Here is an 18219-nt window from a genome sequence, read left to right as displayed (position 1 = left end):
AGAGGTACGATTCGCGGTCTCCTAGATCTCAAGCACAGATAAACTAATTCGAAGCAGCGTGGTGCTAATAACATCGAAAATTGTTGACGCCAAGGTCGCGAGTTCGACCCTCGTAGTGACCATTTCTTTTTGTACTTTTTTAGTTCCCGTTATCGTTCAGATTTTTTGACTATAGAGAGGAGGAAAGATAAGTAGTAAATTCCCCTTCTAATGAGATGAATTAAAGTCTGCAGCGCTTTCGCGTCACACACCGCGTGTTTAGAAGACACGATTACTTTGTCTATAAGTTCCGTGGTATAATGGCCAACCAACAGTTTCGCCGCGTGGAACTTATTGTGCGGCATTACGGGGAGGTTCGAGTCAGCGCGATGCGGTACTATAGCTCCCCGGTTGTTCGTAGTTTGGCGGAGACTTTAGGCGTTGCAACGAAATTTAGGCAGCAGGCGTAAGGGCAGGGAACCTGGCAGGTTCCCCGACGCCCGTCTAAAACGGATGCCTAGCTGGGAAGCAAGAATAATTAGCCGGATTATAGGCCCCAAGTGTGTTTGCTCGGGGAGGGTTTAGTGATGCTCCGCTAAGGGCTCAGTTATGTACACCGTTCTCCGTAGAGCTCAGGTTAATGCGGCTCTTCTACAGTAGGATCCGAACCATAAATGGAAATTAGGTTTTTCGTTCTTCAGTATCCGTACTAGTAACAGAGGTACGGAGTACATTTCGTAGGTCGGAGCCAAGTTCCTTGAACTTCCACCTTCCACACGCAGCCATTGGGGGTGATTAAATTCATTCAAACAGGGACCGTCGGTTTGGGGTTGACAGATCTGCTCATCGCCACAGTGCTGGGTAATTCCTCGAACCATTCCTCGAAGCGTCACTTTCGTGAATTGAAACGTAGATCGCTACACAGAATCCAACAAGGTCGATCATGTATACGGAGTTGAAGTACTTCGTATGAGATGCTCTGTCTGGAGTAGCATCACAGAATGTAGCTGTACCGAACGGTCTTTTCTGACAAGACTAACGACAGCCCGTCCTCCAAATACGGTCAATGGTTGAAATTGACTAAGGGGTATGATGGATCTCCCGTATTCCCGAATGGTGGCTCTTTTCCTCTTTTGCTTCTATGTAAAAAGCCTCCCTCACATCCTTCGAGCATGTTGAACACAAGACCACAGTCTAGCCTTCTCATTCCTGGCATCGGTGTTTGATGCTGCCAATTTCATATCCTTGCTGCGGCCAAGCTCGAATCCGAAACCAAAGATGGTCCCGACACGCCGTTCATCGTGCACAGACCTCCCCCGTACCATCCCAAGACAATGGAGCTTAATCTCTTGGATCTCAGTCCAGGCTAACCAGAATCTGAGCATGGGCAATGGCCTAACGGCTAGGCCAGGGGAGATTTGTTTCCGACTCATCTTAAGCCCGGCTCCAATTCTTGGATGGGAATTGAAAAATCGCTCGATCGTGTATCTAGCCAATCGTCATCATTTTGGCATTGAACAGGCCGAGGATGACCGTCTAAGCGAAGGCCCGTTCTGCAGCGTCTGATGCCGATCAATGTCATTGACGCATTGCACCTGTTCATCGACCCTTGACCGGTACAAAGTCTGCTTCTCAAGGCATTGTCTACGGACCCCCCTCTTCGTCACTAACTGAAACGAACCGAGACTACGCATTGGTATGGATGGTCAATTGCTGCTTAACATCTGATACTGTCGCACCCTTGGAGCAGATTCCCATTATCACCTCGTGAGTCGTGATGAGCCGTGGGTGGCCAACGAATCAACATCGCTGCCTTGGGCGAGCCTGGTTATCCAGGGATTGTCTTGACATGCTGTCCTCCCTCAATTCGCGGCTCAGTACAGGCCTTGTCTGTTCTGGCGAACCGTGTTTACCTGCCATTGCCAGAACCATACAATTCGAAACTGCTCTGTGTGACTCTCACACGCCTCGTGTCACAATCGAGCCAGTCTCGAACAGTCGGACATATCACTGCTACTATCCATCTACGCCAACGCCCCAGGTAATGTAACTCTTTTGGAATGTCACCCGTTTGCAGCAAACAAAGGTTAAAGACACCAGCAAAAGCCAATCCTCTGCAACGCTAAGAAAGGTGTTAACAATGACCACGTACTGTACAGGCCACGAGAAAAATATCCGTGCGGGTTCAACGAATAAGATCAAACCTCTCCGGTGACTTGTCCACCTCCATCCGCATCCCTGATCGCCCTTAAGGCTGGATTTAGTGGCCAACCATGCCAGCACCCAGCCTACAGTTTCGGCAGCGTGAGCTACAGAAAGTACCATGTACCTCGTGAGTCGTAGCACAAGCGATACGTCGCAAATTGATCTAGGTAGCTACAGTAGGTGATCGTCAAAAAAACCCTATGCTCATCTTCAATTCATCAAGCTCGTACCTCACAGTGGCTAGTTAGCAAAGCGGGCAACGACGTCCCAACCTGCAATTGTCTACTTTCGTTCTATCAATCGAAGAGACCGATGTGTCCGGTATCTTGGGTAAATTAGGTACCAAGTACGGAGCACCAACGTAAAGTATACCTTGGAAACGAGCATAAATCTCCAGGGTACCATGGAGTAGTCGGCTGAACTATCAAATTCCGCAGCTTCAATAATTCCTATATATATGTATATAGCTCTCAGGGCGAGTCTCTTTTAGTGTCTTATTTATGTCGAAGGCCGACGCTACTCTATTCGTACGTGCTGATCAACCGTTGGTGTACTCGATACGCGGTATGGCAAGTCAACTTCCAAATAAATTCATGATACCCCGATATGTCTCAAACCATCACCGAACTCTGTTATTACCTAGGTAGATAACGAAGCTCTGCAGCATCCCGGAACCTGAGTTTGCTAGCTCGGCAGTAGAAGGTGTATGTGCTTGGCCCATAGCCCCCCTGATCGCTACCTTTTCACAGCAGCTTCCCAGCCATGATTGCGTCAAGCCGCGTCCGGAGAAGGAGTTCCTCATTCTACGAAGCTTGAAACTGGCTTGGCTACCTAGGCATGTATGGAGCTACGGAACGTAAAATCAATGGGTAGGGATGCCATCACAGCTCGATATTACTAACATTTTCACCTACTGTTTTCATGCTTTGCAGAGAGTTCATAAGAGCGTTCCCGAACAGATATCTGAGTCTTGGTACCAAAAAAGGAGTTATTCCCCCCCCCCCCCCCCCGCGGCTCGAACGCCCGGGATTGATGCTACTTGCACACAAAGTATCTACCTAAGGTGGTCTAAGTAGCTATGCTTATAGCTGATCGAGAGTCAAGGTAGAAACCGGCCGCCTGGGTGGGAAAAAAATTACCCCAAGCGACTGGATGGCCCTGTCGATGCCGCAAGATCATGTATACAGTCTGCCATTCGGCTCAAGGACTGTCTGCAGCTCTGAGTGCGAGGTACATTCCTCGGTATGTAGTAGCAGCTCCATCATGGTTTCCTGAGCCTGAGCGGCAGGTGGAGGCCACAGCCCATCGCTCACTGTATGCTGGCGGGGGAATTTTATATCGATGGCTGAATTGGAGACAATGGTGGTGTTTTTCTAGCAATACCAAAACTGGGGGATCCTTTCCATCCCCTGCATAGGGTGCTGCAGACAAATTTCTGTTGGAACCTACATCCGCAACCCAAGGAAGAAACCGTCAACAAGCCCTTTGGATCCGCTTCATCGAAGGTTTCTTCGTTTTGCAGTAATAAGCGGCATTTCAAGTGCAGCGGCACAAGCAACGAGGAAAGAAAGATACCTAGATGATGCTTGCAGGAACTGAGCATGGAGGGCACATTTGCAACTATCCGGCTTCTTGCCTCGGCCACTGTGAGAGATGACTGCATTTCATTAACAGCGTTGCACAAAGTGTAGTGCTCTCGTCACATCGGCGCTAATTTGACCTCAACTCTCCTGTCTCAATCAGAGCTTATTTCTTTTCTTCCCCAGAACGTGGCGGTCGATGTTGCCACTGATTGAAATGTAGAGGTCACATAGTGGCATGCAGGTCCGACCAGGGAGCCCGAGCTACCAGTGTCGGTCTTGTTCCGCTTCTCCCTACTGCTTCCGGCGTTTCGATTAATAATGGAACAAGTTTCTGCTCCCAAAGATGATGACAGAGATTCATCTAAAAACCTCACCATTTCCAAGCACAGATCGAGCAAAGCCTTGGATTCGTCGATGATTTCTTTGCGTTGTATATCGCTCAGGGAGGCAGCAGAACGGGCGAATCCTCCTTTGAAAGCCACTTTGAGGTCTTCTCCGTTCGAAGGAGTTCCGTCACAGTCTTCAAAGTCCCAGAACGATAGCGGCAGTTCTCGCCCGAGCCAGAAAGACGGGCCCGCCGAGAAAAGCTGACTGCGCATCCATCTGCCGCCATTAAACAATGCAAGGTACATGGTCCACGCATAAGCGAGGAGGACATGCGGCTTCGTGGACAAGCTGACAAGGATTCGTCGTTGGAAACCCATCGATTGCTCTGCCAAGTCGTCGATTTCTTGTCGTTCCTGCTCACCCAGTCTCATCTTTATGATTTCCATATCCCTTTGCAATAGGGCCGCCCGCAATAGCCGAGGTAGAAATATGCGATGGTATATGTCCCGCAGCGTCTCGTCGAGTTCGTCATTTTCCAGGGAATTCTTCAGGTGGCTCTCAAAGGCGTAGTAGATCTGACCAAATACCGTCATGCCTCTCGCGTACAGGATGGGCGAATCTGACGGCGGCGGCATGCAGAGAGGTAGTTTATTCAAGACCTGGAGATTGAGAGCATGGTGCTTGGCCCGAGTGGCAGCTTGGAGCTCGATTAGGAGACTAGGCCGCGTCTCGTCTTCACCCGTGGATTGGGAGGCCATCTTGTCAAGTCCGAGGAAAGAATACGATATTCGATTGGAGTCGGAGGGTCTTCTGCGACTGGGTCTAGAACAATCGGATAAGGGAAGATATGAAGGGGGGGATGCTACCAGGGCCGCGCGCTGAAGTATAAGGATCTCGCAGTCGGCTCCTGGTGCCACAGGAGCAAACAAATAGCAACAAATACACTGATAAAAGGAATGACAAACCTTTGGCAACGTGCGAAGTGAGGACTCGACCCGCGTCGCCGCATGATGGGCAGAATACACGGCTAGGAATTTGCCAGGCTAGATCCGCCTCGTGCCTTGTCTTGTGACGATCGGCGAGGTGGTCTAAAAGTTAATTATGGAGGTTGAGGATGACGACATTGAGAAAGCTGTCCAGTAAAGTCACGTGAAACCCCCTCCCCAAAATGGTTGGGGTCACGCTTTGTGAGGAGCCGGGGAAGCACCGTGAGTGCTACAGTAGTGGCCATTTCCCGATGGTATCTGGTGAAGGAGAGGCGGAAATACATGTGTCCGGAAAATATGAATGATACCTCGACGTCGACTCAATAATACTTGAGCTTTTCATCGTTGTTAGTTCAGAGACTTTGCATCAAGATTGAGATTGATTACCATGGCTATTGGTTTGGCAATTCTTGGTGGGGGTAAGCATCATCCACACTGAGCAATGACCAAGGTTCTGATATCGTCTAGGTATATTTGCCCGTGAAGAACACTTGGTTGGGATTAGCAACATTTCATTAAAGAGAGATGCCTCTAACACAGGCCACAGCCAGCAGTGAAAGCCTCGAAAGACCTAACGCTAAAAGCTGTCTGGTCAAGGTCAATCAAATCGGCCCAAACTCTCGAGACAGACACTTCCGAGGTCGATTTATACTCCGAGGATTCTGGTTCGGGAAAGTCACTGGATGATCTGCTTGGTCGCTCCGATATTGGAGCCGTTATCATTGCTCTACCAATTAAGAATCAACCAGAATACATTCGCAAGGTGTTGACGGCGGGCAAGCACGTCCTGTCAGAGAAGCCTGTTGCGGAAAACGTCAAAGAAGCAGTTGAATTGATCAAATGGTACAGATCAGAGATCGTTGGCAAGGGCGTGACCTGGGCAGTTGCTGAAAATCAAAGATATTTGAAATCTTTCCTTCATGCTGCCGAAGCGCTTCAGACCATGGGACGCCAGTTAACCTTCAGGACTCAAATGCATGCTTTGGTTTCAGGAGGAAAGTACTTTGAGACTTCGTAAGATTCAAAGAGACCCCGTGTAATTGTGCATGCTGACGGATCAAGATGGCGGAAAGTCCCTACTCACCAGGGAGGCTTTCTTCTCGATGGCGGCGTCCATTTTACGGCGGGTTTGAGATTGCTACTTGGAAAAGACAATCCACTCGTAACAATATCTGCTCACTCTGCACAGCTTCAAGAACATCTTCCTCCAGTTGATACCGTCCAGGCTACGGGAAAAACCAAACAAGGCACTATTGGAACGATATCCATATCGTTTGGTACAACTGCAAAAGGCCGCGAATGGACAGTTGGCTCCGACAAGGGATCTGTCAGTGTATCGTACACCGATGTGACAATCGATGGCAAGATGGAAGCAGTTGCGAATGAAGGGAGTGGAGTTATTCCCGAGGTCAGAGCATGGGGTGAAGCTTTGGCGGCTGGCACAGTTAACGAGAAGCAGTCTCCGGAAGAAGCTCTCGCTGATCTTGAATTGATTGAAGCAATGTTGGTGAGTGGTGCACAAGACGGAACGCCATACAAATTAGAACATCAGGAGGTTAGCACTTGATCAATGCACTGCTCTATGTACCAGACACAAATGAGGATATCCCGCGCTTCAATGGGAAGCGTGAGCTGTTAGGGTCAGAATGAGATGCTGCACAGAACCAAAGTCATAAAAGTAACCTCTCAATGGCCTGAACATCAGAAAGGGTGAAGGAACTTAAAATATTTGTCTGACGCATCTCATCCTTGAATTAGCAGTAGAATTTAGGTCTGCATTGTCAGACAAGAAAAATATCTTCGCAGCCCACTCTAGTCCCGAAATGCCCTAGTGCAGCCAAAGTGCAGCCCAAGTGCACACAACTCTTGGCGGTCGAAATTTCGCAGTTGTGACCCACGAATACCGCACAATTCAACTTCACCTCGAACTTACACCAGACGTTAAGACCACAATACCGGCAAGGTGTGTGATTTTCAAAATCGAAGAAGCCCACAAAGCTAACACCGTACAGATGGTCTCCGCAAAGAAGCACGTTCCGATCGTGAAGAAGCACCCGAAGAGATGGAACAGACATCAATCCGATATGTTCAAGTGCGTGCCCTCAGCATGGAGGAAGCCAAAAGGTATCGACAACCGAGTCCGAAGACGGTTTAAGGGCCAAATCGTTATGCCATCGGTACGTCAAGACCTGCGCATTTTTCTTCGACATTCCGATCAGAGAACATAGAGATGGACGAGATTAGAATGGAATCCTGCAAACACCGCACCGGCGAGAAGTATTTTTGCTAATTGACGGAATTACAGATCGGTTTTGGCTCCAACAAGAAGACTCGCCACCTGATTCCCTCTGGCCACAAAGTTTTCCTCGTTCACAACCCCCGCGATGTTGACATCCTCCTCATGCACAACCGAACCTACGCTGCCGAGATTGCCTCTGCCGTCTCATCGAGAAAGCGAATTGAGATCATCGCAAAGGCCAAGTCGCTGGGCGTTAAGATTACAAACCCCAAGGCCAAGGTTACTACTGAGTCTTAGAGTGTGATGGTGTGGAGGTGTGGAGGTAGCGCATGGTGGTAGACATTTGCTCAAAGGAGGGTGCAGAGCATTTCACCAAACGATCCATTGTGTATCGACGACACGGTAGTCGTTGCAACACTAGACAGCTGGGAATCCGGTCATGACACGGAGCAGCGGTTTACAGAAGCGCAGAACGAATTGATACCTTTTCAAGTCAAATATTGGTCTGGGCTATAATTTGGCGACCTCTTTCTCCAGGATTTGTGACAAGCGCTCTCGCATTTGCGGCGCCATCCCGTCTCCGCTCGGACGTCGTCCCTCTGCATGGACGAAGACGTGTATCGAACCACCGAACACCTTGACTTGGTCTTGCCCTTGCTCAAAAACCCCCACTTCGTACACAACACTTGACTTCCCCAACCTGACAACCCTGAGTCCCAGGTCGAGCACTTGAGGGTAGGCTACAGATCCAAAGTAAACACAGTAACTTGAGACAACTAAACCAATTAGATCTGACGTTTCAGGATTGAGACCACAGTATTCGATGAGATATGCATTTACAATAGAGTCGATCAAGAATGCATATATACTGTTGTTCATGTGATGGTAGACATCGTTGTCCGACCTAGAAATCAGTCAGCAAAGTCATTTCTGAGGCATCTCTAACTAGAGCCAATTCACCATCGTGTTCAGTAGTCTAGGTGGAACGGATAGTCGTTTGGCTTGCTCTTCCTGTAGAAGCGATGTCTAGTCCTAGCATCTCATAGCTGGCTCTGTCCTTTCAAAAGTAAATGTTAAGCACAGGCTTGCGCGTTCCAGCAAGAGAGAAGGCCGGCGACCAACATATCAAAGCAGTCCGAATAGTCTAGCCTTGGAGACCATACAACAACTTGAAATCCCGGCAGCAAAATATGCAGCCGGTGCTGGTCATTTGAAGTCGCTACGTCCCTTTTTGGGTAAGAACTACGAGTATGTAATTAAGAAGATGCCAGTAAAACCACGGCCAAGGTGGCACCCAATACCGAATTTCGCCAGAGCCAGAGATTCCCGCTTCCGAGCGTGAAAATGAGGTGTGATTTGCTCATTCTCAAGCTGAGAAGGAGAATCTACGTCTCTGACCGCGCTTCAATCTCTGGTTGGATAGTCTGTTGGGGAAGTTCAATCGGTTCCCTTCCTCGGATTTTAGCCATCCACCAACGCTTTCACCTTCTCCATCGACTCTTTTGTGCATGTGCCGTAGAAATCAGCCTCGTGGGGGTACATGAGTAGATTGTGCATGAAATCGACTGGCTTCTACAGACCAGGTTTGTCTTCGCCGCAATGGCCTCAGCTAACCACAGTGAGGCCATGAGTGTGCTCCTTAAGTCTGGCAAGTTCGCGGATCTTATCCTCGTACGTCAGAATCAAGAGTTCCCAGCGCCCCGAGCCATCGCATATCCCCATTCCGCTTTTTGCAGTAATGCTTGTACCGGACCTTTCTAGGCAGGCTACCCATGATCCATTGACGTGAGTAATATTCCATAGCGGGGGCTTACGGTTCTTAGAAGCCCATTCGGATAGAATTTAGCTGACGAGATGAATGCGCGACCGTTAAGCGAATGATCTCAAAAATCTACAACTTCGACTACGGAGAATGAAAATTTTCAGAGCCTTGGGTCTGTCGATCAGGGTTTATCTCCGGAGAATGTTCAAGTGACCAGGGCCGCAACCTATTGGCTTTTTGAGGATTTTTGCGACCTTGGACTGGGCCTATTGTGTCAAGTATTAGAACAAAACTCCGAGGGAGTATCGCCATTGCATCGGGTTCTCTGTGCTCGATCCCGTCAAGGAGCGCGTATGTCGCATCCTATAGGTGGAATATCACGGAAGTCGTTTGTCGCCAGGCTCCACAAGCCCAATTTTGTATAGGCTTCGACAACGCCGCCAAAGAGTTGCATAGGTTGCCTTATACTCGGAAACTGAGACATGCCCCTGCGTACGCGTCCAGGCGTCCTTTCGACAGACAACATCACATCACTGTCAATTTGGGCCTAGTCTACGAGAGAAACCAGAGTCAAAGAAACCTCGTTTCTCGCTTCTCTAGTCACCCACAGTTCATTCTGTAAAGGTAAACTTTTTTCGACGAAAATGCGAAATCGACTGCTCGATCCGGAACGAAACAGATCAAATTGGCATGGGTCATCCTAGACGAATCCGAAGATTGATAAGCTCATGGATAAGCCCGCGACCGTTGATATTGGGATGTGTACTCTTATGCACATTTCTTGTGATGCTAGGCGCTCACAGCTACTTTAACAGTTTGTCTACCTAAGTCGTCGATCGTTACGATCCCAGTCCCCCCATGAGGCCTACACCTAATGTGCCAGCGACCACTGCTAATCTTGAGGAAATGCCTAGGTGAACGGATCCAAAGGCATAAAGCACAATCCGAGCTCGTTCGGAAGATGGGGAGCTATACCTTAGAGTCGACGAATGTGGCTTTGGTAATACCGAAGACACGGTCGGACGACGTACGATGGCTCCAAAAACACCTCCAGAACCAGTACGCACTATGCAGACAGCTCCAGACCGACGCTTTATGCTGCTAACGTTATTGTACTGTCCAGGCCCAACACTACCCCTTTTTTTACTCCATGAGCAGGAAACGCGAAACAGATTTACTCGTTCCCCACTCATCTCGTGGCCGCGAAGTCTCTGCGTATCTCTCGTTCGTTATCGACTACTATGATCAGTTGCCGCCGTTTTCGATTTTCATCCACGCCGGTGAAAGCCAACAGCATAACGATTTATTTGGACCAAAAACCAAGATTGTGCTAGAAAATCTACGCCTTGAGGCCGTGAGGGCAAAAGGTTATGTTAACCTACGATGCCTGCATTCGCCCGGATGTCCAAGCCATGTTCATCCCAAAAATCCCACCGAATTTGATATCAAAAATCATGATACGCGTGCCTATTTCGCACAGATATATAAGGCGCTCTTTGGGGCAGATAAGCCTATTCCAGATGTTCTTGGAGGCATCTGCTGTGCACAATTTGCAGTGAGCCGGGACCAAATACGCCGACGACCAAAGGGCGATTACTTACGGATGATGAACTGGGTGGATAAAGAAAGCAAGCAGATGGTGGATGATTATGGTGTTGGGTGGGTCTTCGAGGTAGTGTGGCATGTGGTCTTCAGCATGGAAGACGTCCAGTAGGTTTTGCTTTTGGAACACTCTTCCTCGATACAACAGTGTCCTAATATGTCCCCAGCTGTCCTGCGTATGAGCAATGTCGATGCCATAATTATGGGTGGTGCGGGCCTTTGTCCTCGGGCGAAACCTTGATTCCAATCACACCACTTGTAAATGAAACCATAAAAGTGAAGTGGTAACAATCTTATTATCTACTTGCTCAGACTGGTATCGTATTCTCCTATTTGTAGCTTGACCTACAGGTCTGCACTCGCCCGGCAAATGTGTTGCTTCTGTATTCGGATGGAACGTCTCTCAACGGAATCACGGTCTGGTCTCACATTGGGCTCTGGTGCCTTTACCATGAACCCACTACCTCTGGACCTTTTTTTGCATGTCGTCTTGGTTCTTGTGAACCTTTTTTCAAATTGCTCCTCGGTCGGGGCTGAAAATGCGCTTTTCATTATGATCGACCACCTCGCTTTTTTGGATCCTACTCTGTGACTGAGCCTCCTTTGGATACCAGGTCAGGGATGGGAGTTTCTATCTCTTCACCAATGTGGACCGCCCTCTCCGGAATCAGAAGGATAGTGTATGCTTCACTGGCGATCGCTACTTCGAAGCAGGCCCGTGGGGCCTCGCACTCGAGAAACGCGACTCTCAAGGCATTGCTACTAGATATGATAATCAAAAGAAGAAGTAAGTGGTCATTCGAAGAGATACGTGAAGTACCGTCAGCTTTATATGGAACGATATGCCAAGTATACGATGGAGCACCCCCCCCCGTGGCCAAGGTGTGACAATTTGTCCTTGGCGTAAACCACGAAAACTTAAAACCAATGTATCCCGGGTATCCTAGAGATTTCAAAAGCCGGTGTTATGAACCAAACCGCTAAGCAGTACTGACTAAGGGGGTTCATTGACGAGTGAGTGAGTGCCAGTCAAGTATAAGACCAGGAAGACGGAAGGGAAATATTCCCCTTCGGGTTATCCTAACTGTAGTGGAGGATTGTTAAGTAAGTTGACTACGAATGGTCCTATCTAGGTTAGCCAGCTAGTATATATAATGTCGCTCTAGTCTCTGTTCCCTCAGATCCCACGGAGCCGAGCAGAGCCTTGCCTTTAGATCACGTGACGTAGCATCGTTCTCTATCGGCCAACTTCCGGGGTGGGTCGCACGTGAGCTTGGTACACTTGGTACTCGTACAGCTTCTGCTTTGCTTGAACTGCCAAGGGAAACTTTCCCAATACTGACGGGATAAAAAAGTTTGTCCAACCTGCCACTGATAGTGCCATGAACATTCTGTCGCAATGCGACCATTTTTGTGACGGGGCATTCTTCTAGCCACTCCTGGCTCCCTCACCACGCGTTCTTGCCTATCTGGCAAGTCGCGGTCGCTATCCAAGTCCTAGTATGGCCTTGACCACAACCGACATTGACTCGTTCCCGCTGGGGAGAAGGGAAGCACATCCCCGTCCCGCTCCTGCAATTGCGATAACTCCCTGTGATCCCTGGCCTCGACCATATTACCTGGAGAATGGCCTCCGACGCGTTGCGCCCTATCATTATACCTATAACACATTCTGCAAGCAAAGATGGCGGGGTCGTGAACTTCTGGACATATTTGCTACGGAGTTTCGCGATCGATCACGGGAATATTACAAGCATGCCATTGAGATAGGACAGATCTCGATCAACGGAAAGCCCTGTAGTGACGTCCACACCGTCGTGAAAAATGGAGACGTCATCTCACATACCCTGCACAGACACGAGCCTCCAGTCACAGCTCAACCAATTCGAGTCATCAGTGAGACAGACAATATGATTGTGATCGACAAGCCGGCAGGAGTACCTGTCCACCCAGCGGGAAGGTATAACTACAATTCGGTGGTGGAAATCATGAAAGCAGAAAGGCACTTCACCTTCAAGCCGCTCCCATGCAATCGACTCGATCGCCTGACCAGTGGTGTCATGTTCATTGCAAAGACTGGTCAGGAGGCGGAAGCGATGAGCGAGAAGCTACGAGGCCGCACTGTGCGTAAAGAGTATATTGCTAGGGTCAAAGGCAGGTTTCCCGATGGCAAGGAATGGGGTGGAGATCCGATGCGTGGTGGAGTGGTTGATTGTGAGGAAAGCATTCTGCAAATCAGTCCGATACTTGGTCTCAATCGAGCACGAGCCAGTGGGAAGCCAGCAAAGACGTTGTTTAGAAGGATAGCCTACTACCCTCGAAAGTCAACCAGCGCGGTACCTTTCGAACACGTAAATCAAGTCAACGGTACCGAGACCATACAGCCAGCAGCTCCTACACCAGGCACTGAGAATGATGGATACAGCATTGTTCACTGCCTGCCCTTAACCGGCAGAACACACCAGATCCGTGTGCATCTACAGTTTGTAGGTCATCCCATCACCAACGATCCTATTTACAGTAATCGAGCGGTATTTGGGCCCGGCCTTTCGAAGAATGACTCCAGTGGGAGCGATGATGCCGAGGTCATTGCGAGGCTAGCGAAGATGGGAAAGACAGAAGTCGCTAGTTCGATAGCTCATGAAGAGCAGATGGCAAAGATCATCGACCAGACTCAGCAAATGACTGCTTCTGACGCCGCAAAACTTAGTGACGCCAACTTCAAACCGTTGAATAGTGGTACTCTGCATGCAGGCAACCTAGCAGGAGCAGACGAGGAAGCTCAATATGGAGCCTATGTCAAAGCGCACGCGGACATGGTGGCCGACTATAACAAACGGAAAGGCGAAAAGATGACGGGGGAGAACTGCAGCATTTGTGACACGCCATTGTATTCCGATCCTGGACCGCATGAGCTGGGAATATATCTGCACGCTCTTGCATACGCGGACGTGGAAGAAGGGAGCTGGAGCTACAGGAGTCCAGCACCAGCGTGGGCTCTCCCACCAGAGGGTGTAGATGGCCCTCGTGAAGTAGGGCCATGGGAATACCGTGGAGACGAGACACTGGACATCGGTGACGAAAGAGCGGATGAGCAGTACAAGACGAAGATGGGTACTAGGAAGAATCGAGAACTGGACTTGGCAGACTCGTTGCCGCTTCAGAGTCACGGGTCAGCCTACACTCGAGCAGTCACTTAAGTAATACTAGAAATAGTCACGGGATCAGACCCACAACTGCATCCAATAGATGCGGTTAAGCGGATCGGAACTCATTCGGACGCTCGACCAACCATCAGCCACCAATTGAATGAGCCGAGCCGGCCCCCCTGCCTCTGACGAGCACTCAGGCTTGCCGCCCAGGGCACCTAGAGCACCTTAGCCTCACTGCTACCTTGCGTCCCCTACCACCGATCCGTACAAGGCATCTCAGGTCAAGCCCAAGCCCAAGCCCAAGCCATACCCCAGCCAGGCTCTCAAGTTGTGCCAGGGCCCAGGGGTCCCGGGTCTAAGCTTCTTCCCCCATTTTCCTGCCTCCCACTTGATTGCTGGTTGGAGGCAGAGCCCCCCGGACAGCCAACGCCAGCGCCAGCCAGTGTGAAAGGTAAACCGAGCTGAAGCTTCTTCGTGAACCTGCATCTTCGCTACTCCGCCGTCAACCTCCTACTCGCCCTCCCATTCCGCTTGCGCTCTTTTCTCCCTCTCCAGTATCTTCTTTTCTTTGGTCGCATCATTTCGTTGTCAAATCATCTCTTGGATCACCTTGCATCACCACATCTGGGACAACTCACCACCAATATCTGCGCATCGCTGTCCAGCCAGTCGCGAAAACGGCCTTCGCCTTTTAACTTGACAAACTCTTCATCTCGCCCGCTTTACCATCCATTTTATTCCGCTCCCGTCAAACCGTTAGACTTTCGCAATGTCCAGCGCGCGAAACCTACCCGCAAAGAGAAATCCTCTCGTTGCGCCAGGCGTTGCGCCAAGCTGTAAGCAATCCGGCTGCGGCTAGTGCGATATGTTGAAGAGAAGCTGACAGAAACAACAGATGAAGACTTGATCAATCGCAGGCGACTGGGCAAGACTAAATTGACGGTCAAGCCAGGTCAAGTTGGAACTTCGAACGCGACCAAGGCCGAGAATCTAGGTCCCTTCGAATATGCGCATTTGCGGGCACCTCTTCCGGAAGACCTGACCGGCTCTGAAATATTTGCATCTCAGCAAAATCAAGCCCACCCAGAGACTTACTTCTTAATGGTACGATCGCGTTCTTGTACACCTCCACGCAAAGTCTGACATCATCGTAGAGGAGAAGCAAGGATGGGTTTGTGAGCGCGACTGGAATGTTTAAGATCGCCTTCCCTTGGGCCGCTCATGCTGAAGAGAAGGAGGAACGTGATTATCTCAAGAGTTTGGATGCTACCAGTCAAGATGAGGTGGCCGGAAACGTCTGGGTAGCTCCAGATTTTGGTAAGTCGCAACCCGCGACTACCCCTGCGGCACAGGCTGACTGCATGTAGCTCTGGAACTGGCAAAGCTATATGGCCTTACTGATTGGATCAAAGCTTTGCTTGACCCGTCAGACATCTCACAGGCGCCTTCCAGTGCGAAGAAGCCAATTGTACCGCCACCAAAGTTCGATCTGCCTACGGATAAGATCAGGTTGCCGGCACCCACAGCAAAGACACCTCGTTCGCGAGCCACGAGATCCTCTTCACCAAGCAAAGTAACTAGTCCGACTAAGGCCAAAGCGTCCCCTAGGAAGAGACAGACCAAGGCTCAAAAGGAGGCTAATATCGCCCATGCCAATGCTGCCAGTGCCACTCTCCAGTCTGCTCTTGACGATGCTGCTTCTGTTGCAGAGACTGAAGGGAGAACCGAGGTTGATGCTGCATCGCCTGTACCCGAATTGCCACCTGTCGCAGAAGAAGAAAAGGTTCGTGTTGAGGTTGACCAATCAGTAGAGGTCGAGGGGTCCACGGAAATTACACATACAAGTGTGACTGTCGAGATGCCGGCTGGACTCCCAGAACTGCCTCTACCAGAAGACACAGAGAAGATGCTCGAAACAGCAAAGAGAATGGTGGAAGAGGCTAACACACTGGAGAGCTCACCAAAAGCTTCGAGGAAACGAAAAGTTCAGGAACCTGAACCGTCCGACATAGATGCTGAACTCCCAGTGCAACCTGCAAAGAAGGCCAAGGTGCTGGAGGAGAAACTCAAGCGAGAGAAGGTCAGGACGCGGGCAGTTCTGGGAGTGACAGCCACTTTGGCTATCGCGTAAGTTGTGTCCACATCTGGTATTGGGATATTCTCGTTAACTAACATCCTCAGTGCGGCCATTCCATATTTCTTCTGATTTTCCACTTTCAAAAAGAGGGTTCTTGCTTTTTTTTGCGAGGATGACTGTTTTCACCTTAGGAGTTTTCTCAGGAAGATGAACATGAAGCTCTGAAGAGAGCCTAATACTAGCGCGAGAGGGCCAACAGGAAGCGAAAGATGCAGGTGCAGTGTGGCGAATTAAGCTGGGGATGTTTGATATCAACGCCAATGTCGAAGGCGGTCGGCGCCTCTTCTCACCCTCGCTCGTGAATAATAACCTTTGCCCAGAGAGGTTATTCGAGAATTGAGTCAGGGGGCACCAGCAAACCCGATCAACTTCAATTTTGCTTTTACCAGTACGAACAATCCGATAATCCAAATTCTTTCCGATTCACAAAAAGTGTCCACATTTGAGGGCTTTCTATTTTCCTAACCCTCACCTGGAGAATACAGCCTGGAGCAGTGTGTACAGGCAAAGCACGAAGCAAGAGCTTAGCAATAGTTAGATGCCGTCCTCGAGGCTGGACAAGTATTTATAATGTGTGTGATATAGTGGGAGGTTCAAACTCGGTCTGGTTGCTTGGTCATGCTTCCGAGTCAGGCGTGTTCAACGAGACAATCCTCAGCACCATGCAGTAGTCGGTCGACTCAGGCTTGCATACCTGGAGTAGGTCTTTACAGACAGCCTACGAAGATAGACAGAGATTCGATGTACAGTACGGAGTAGACAGGTTGATGGAGCGTGCCGATACGTCCAGCGTTATCAATCCATGTGACTGGGGTATCCCTGTCACAGGCCGAAGACCTCGTCGGCCACCCGTCGGCCACCCTCGCCTGTCACCAACGAACCCGATGTTATTCTCTGGGTTCCCCATATGTCTCTCGTCTGACAGCAGTTGAAACATCCAGGGTGACATGATTTCACATTACTGGTATTGATATTTCTTGAACGTTTTCGGATTTGTCTATATCCGGTGACATCTGCCAGGCTGACATTGTCGTTTTGCCAAATGCCAGCGGTGGGCGGCTTGCGGTTGGGTCACGAGATACGGATCAAAAGTGGTCCAAATCTCCAGTTCGCGCTTGCTTCGTATTGTTCGGGCGCCTGCCACGTTAAAAGGATCTACACTTCGACCTTTGGGTCTTCCTCTAAGCATCTTACACGCGCCAAACGTCTTACGAAGCAGTCATTGCACACAGCCGATGGGGCCGGTCGACTTCCTGGGCATTGAAGAACTTCTCTCGCTGACTTGAAGAATCTTGTCATGGCCACATCGACCTTGATTCTCGATCCGACAATCATGGCCACCCCGAATCCTAACGATCATACTTCATACCACCTCTCTCACTCGTCATACACCTGCTCCCACTGTGGGTGCGATTTTCATTCCTTGGTTGACCCCTCCGCCGAAGCTGCGGATGCTCACCGACGACTCCATGACCTCGAAACCCAGGTTAAGATCTTGAATACCAAAGCCGCCTCCGCGGTCGACAAGCTAGCCGACTACGAGGATGAGTTGCGTTATCTCCGAGACGCGAACGCCAGACACGAACAACAAAGCCAAACGGGTGGAACGAGTGGTCTGGCCCTGGAAGGCCCCGGTCCAGCTATCACGCCCCCTATGCCAGGGCAATCACAGCAACAACAGCAGCCACAGTCGCGGTTAGCAAGCCTGAGTGCATTATTACCAGGCCGGAGAAAGGAAGTCCACCCAGTAAATTTACCCATCACTCCTCACACTGGAGTCTTTTCTCAGAATGACATTGCCTACGGCAGCAACTCTCTTTCTCCCCCGAAAACTCCTTTCACCAAAAGCTCTGCCCCACAACTGCTGCCATCCCATTCTGACTCCCAGATCGTGACGATGTCCTCATTGCAATCCTCCTTGGAGGAAGAACGAAACCTGCGACTACGGGCGGAGTCAAGCCTGTCACAGACGCAGACGGAGCTGGAAGACTTGACAGCACAATTATTTGGTCAGGCAAACGAAATGGTGGCAACTGAACGAAAAGCAAGGGCAAAACTAGAAGAAAGAGTTAAAGTGCTAGAGCAACGGGACACCGAGAAAAGGAGGAGGCTGGATAGGCTGGAAAAGGCCGTCTCGAGGATTGAGAGGGTAAAGCAGATGGTCGGCCCATGAAGAGACATTTTCATAAAACCAGCGAGGCCGTCGGCCGAGCGTGCGCATGGCCGAAGGACGGACGGACAATGTCA

General features: G+C 49.9%; 8 protein-coding genes across 8 annotated transcripts; 6 read left to right on the top strand and 2 right to left on the bottom strand.

The window, feature by feature from the left end:
- Window positions 1-3919: 3919 nt before the first annotated feature.
- A1O9_11049 (uncharacterized protein) lies at window positions 3920-4852 on the bottom strand (the record flags this gene model as incomplete). The annotated part of the gene is made up of 1 exon (XM_013400277.1): window positions 3920-4852. The coding sequence occupies one exon, from the start codon at window positions 4850-4852 to the stop codon at window positions 3920-3922; it is 933 nt and encodes a 310-aa protein (XP_013255731.1).
- A 670-nt stretch (window positions 4853-5522) lies between these two features.
- A1O9_11048 (uncharacterized protein) lies at window positions 5523-6647 on the top strand (the record flags this gene model as incomplete). Its single annotated transcript, XM_013400276.1, has 3 exons — window positions 5523-5531; window positions 5628-6094; window positions 6143-6647. 3 exons carry the CDS (start codon window positions 5523-5525, stop codon window positions 6645-6647), a joined length of 981 nt encoding a protein of 326 aa, XP_013255730.1.
- A 445-nt stretch (window positions 6648-7092) lies between these two features.
- A1O9_11047 (60S ribosomal protein L32) lies at window positions 7093-7616 on the top strand (the record flags this gene model as incomplete). Its single annotated transcript, XM_013400275.1, has 2 exons — window positions 7093-7257; window positions 7386-7616. 2 exons carry the CDS (start codon window positions 7093-7095, stop codon window positions 7614-7616), a joined length of 396 nt encoding a protein of 131 aa, XP_013255729.1.
- Window positions 7617-7829: 213 nt separating this feature from the next.
- Window positions 7830-8358, bottom strand: A1O9_11046 (uncharacterized protein; the record flags this gene model as incomplete). The annotated part of the gene is made up of 2 exons (XM_013400274.1): window positions 8280-8358; window positions 7830-8223 (listed from the first exon to the last, which is right to left on the bottom strand). The coding sequence occupies exon 2, from the start codon at window positions 8196-8198 to the stop codon at window positions 7830-7832; it is 369 nt and encodes a 122-aa protein (XP_013255728.1). The 5' UTR covers window positions 8199-8223; window positions 8280-8358.
- Window positions 8359-10113: 1755 nt separating this feature from the next.
- Window positions 10114-10795, top strand: A1O9_11045 (uncharacterized protein; the record flags this gene model as incomplete). Its single annotated transcript, XM_013400273.1, has 2 exons — window positions 10114-10140; window positions 10205-10795. 2 exons carry the CDS (start codon window positions 10114-10116, stop codon window positions 10793-10795), a joined length of 618 nt encoding a protein of 205 aa, XP_013255727.1.
- A 1390-nt stretch (window positions 10796-12185) lies between these two features.
- On the top strand, window positions 12186-13883 carry A1O9_11044 (pseudouridylate synthase; the record flags this gene model as incomplete). Its single annotated transcript, XM_013400272.1, has 1 exon — window positions 12186-13883. One exon carries the CDS (start codon window positions 12186-12188, stop codon window positions 13881-13883), a length of 1698 nt encoding a protein of 565 aa, XP_013255726.1.
- Window positions 13884-14604: 721 nt separating this feature from the next.
- A1O9_11043 (uncharacterized protein) lies at window positions 14605-16041 on the top strand (the record flags this gene model as incomplete). The annotated part of the gene is made up of 5 exons (XM_013400271.1): window positions 14605-14671; window positions 14731-14939; window positions 14990-15152; window positions 15203-15962; window positions 16017-16041. The coding sequence occupies 5 exons, from the start codon at window positions 14605-14607 to the stop codon at window positions 16039-16041; spliced, it is 1224 nt and encodes a 407-aa protein (XP_013255725.1).
- Window positions 16042-17305: 1264 nt separating this feature from the next.
- On the top strand, window positions 17306-18145 carry A1O9_11042 (uncharacterized protein; the record flags this gene model as incomplete). Its single annotated transcript, XM_013400270.1, has 1 exon — window positions 17306-18145. One exon carries the CDS (start codon window positions 17306-17308, stop codon window positions 18143-18145), a length of 840 nt encoding a protein of 279 aa, XP_013255724.1.
- Window positions 18146-18219: the final 74 nt, after the last annotated feature.

The sequence above is a fragment of the Exophiala aquamarina genome (genome assembly GCF_000709125.1).
Source record: "Exophiala aquamarina CBS 119918 chromosome Unknown aczIA-supercont1.15, whole genome shotgun sequence".
NCBI classification, from domain to species: Eukaryota; Fungi; Ascomycota; class Eurotiomycetes; order Chaetothyriales; family Herpotrichiellaceae; genus Exophiala; species Exophiala aquamarina.
Note: the sequence above shows the minus strand (reverse complement) of the source record. Positions and strands in the feature narration are given on the sequence as shown.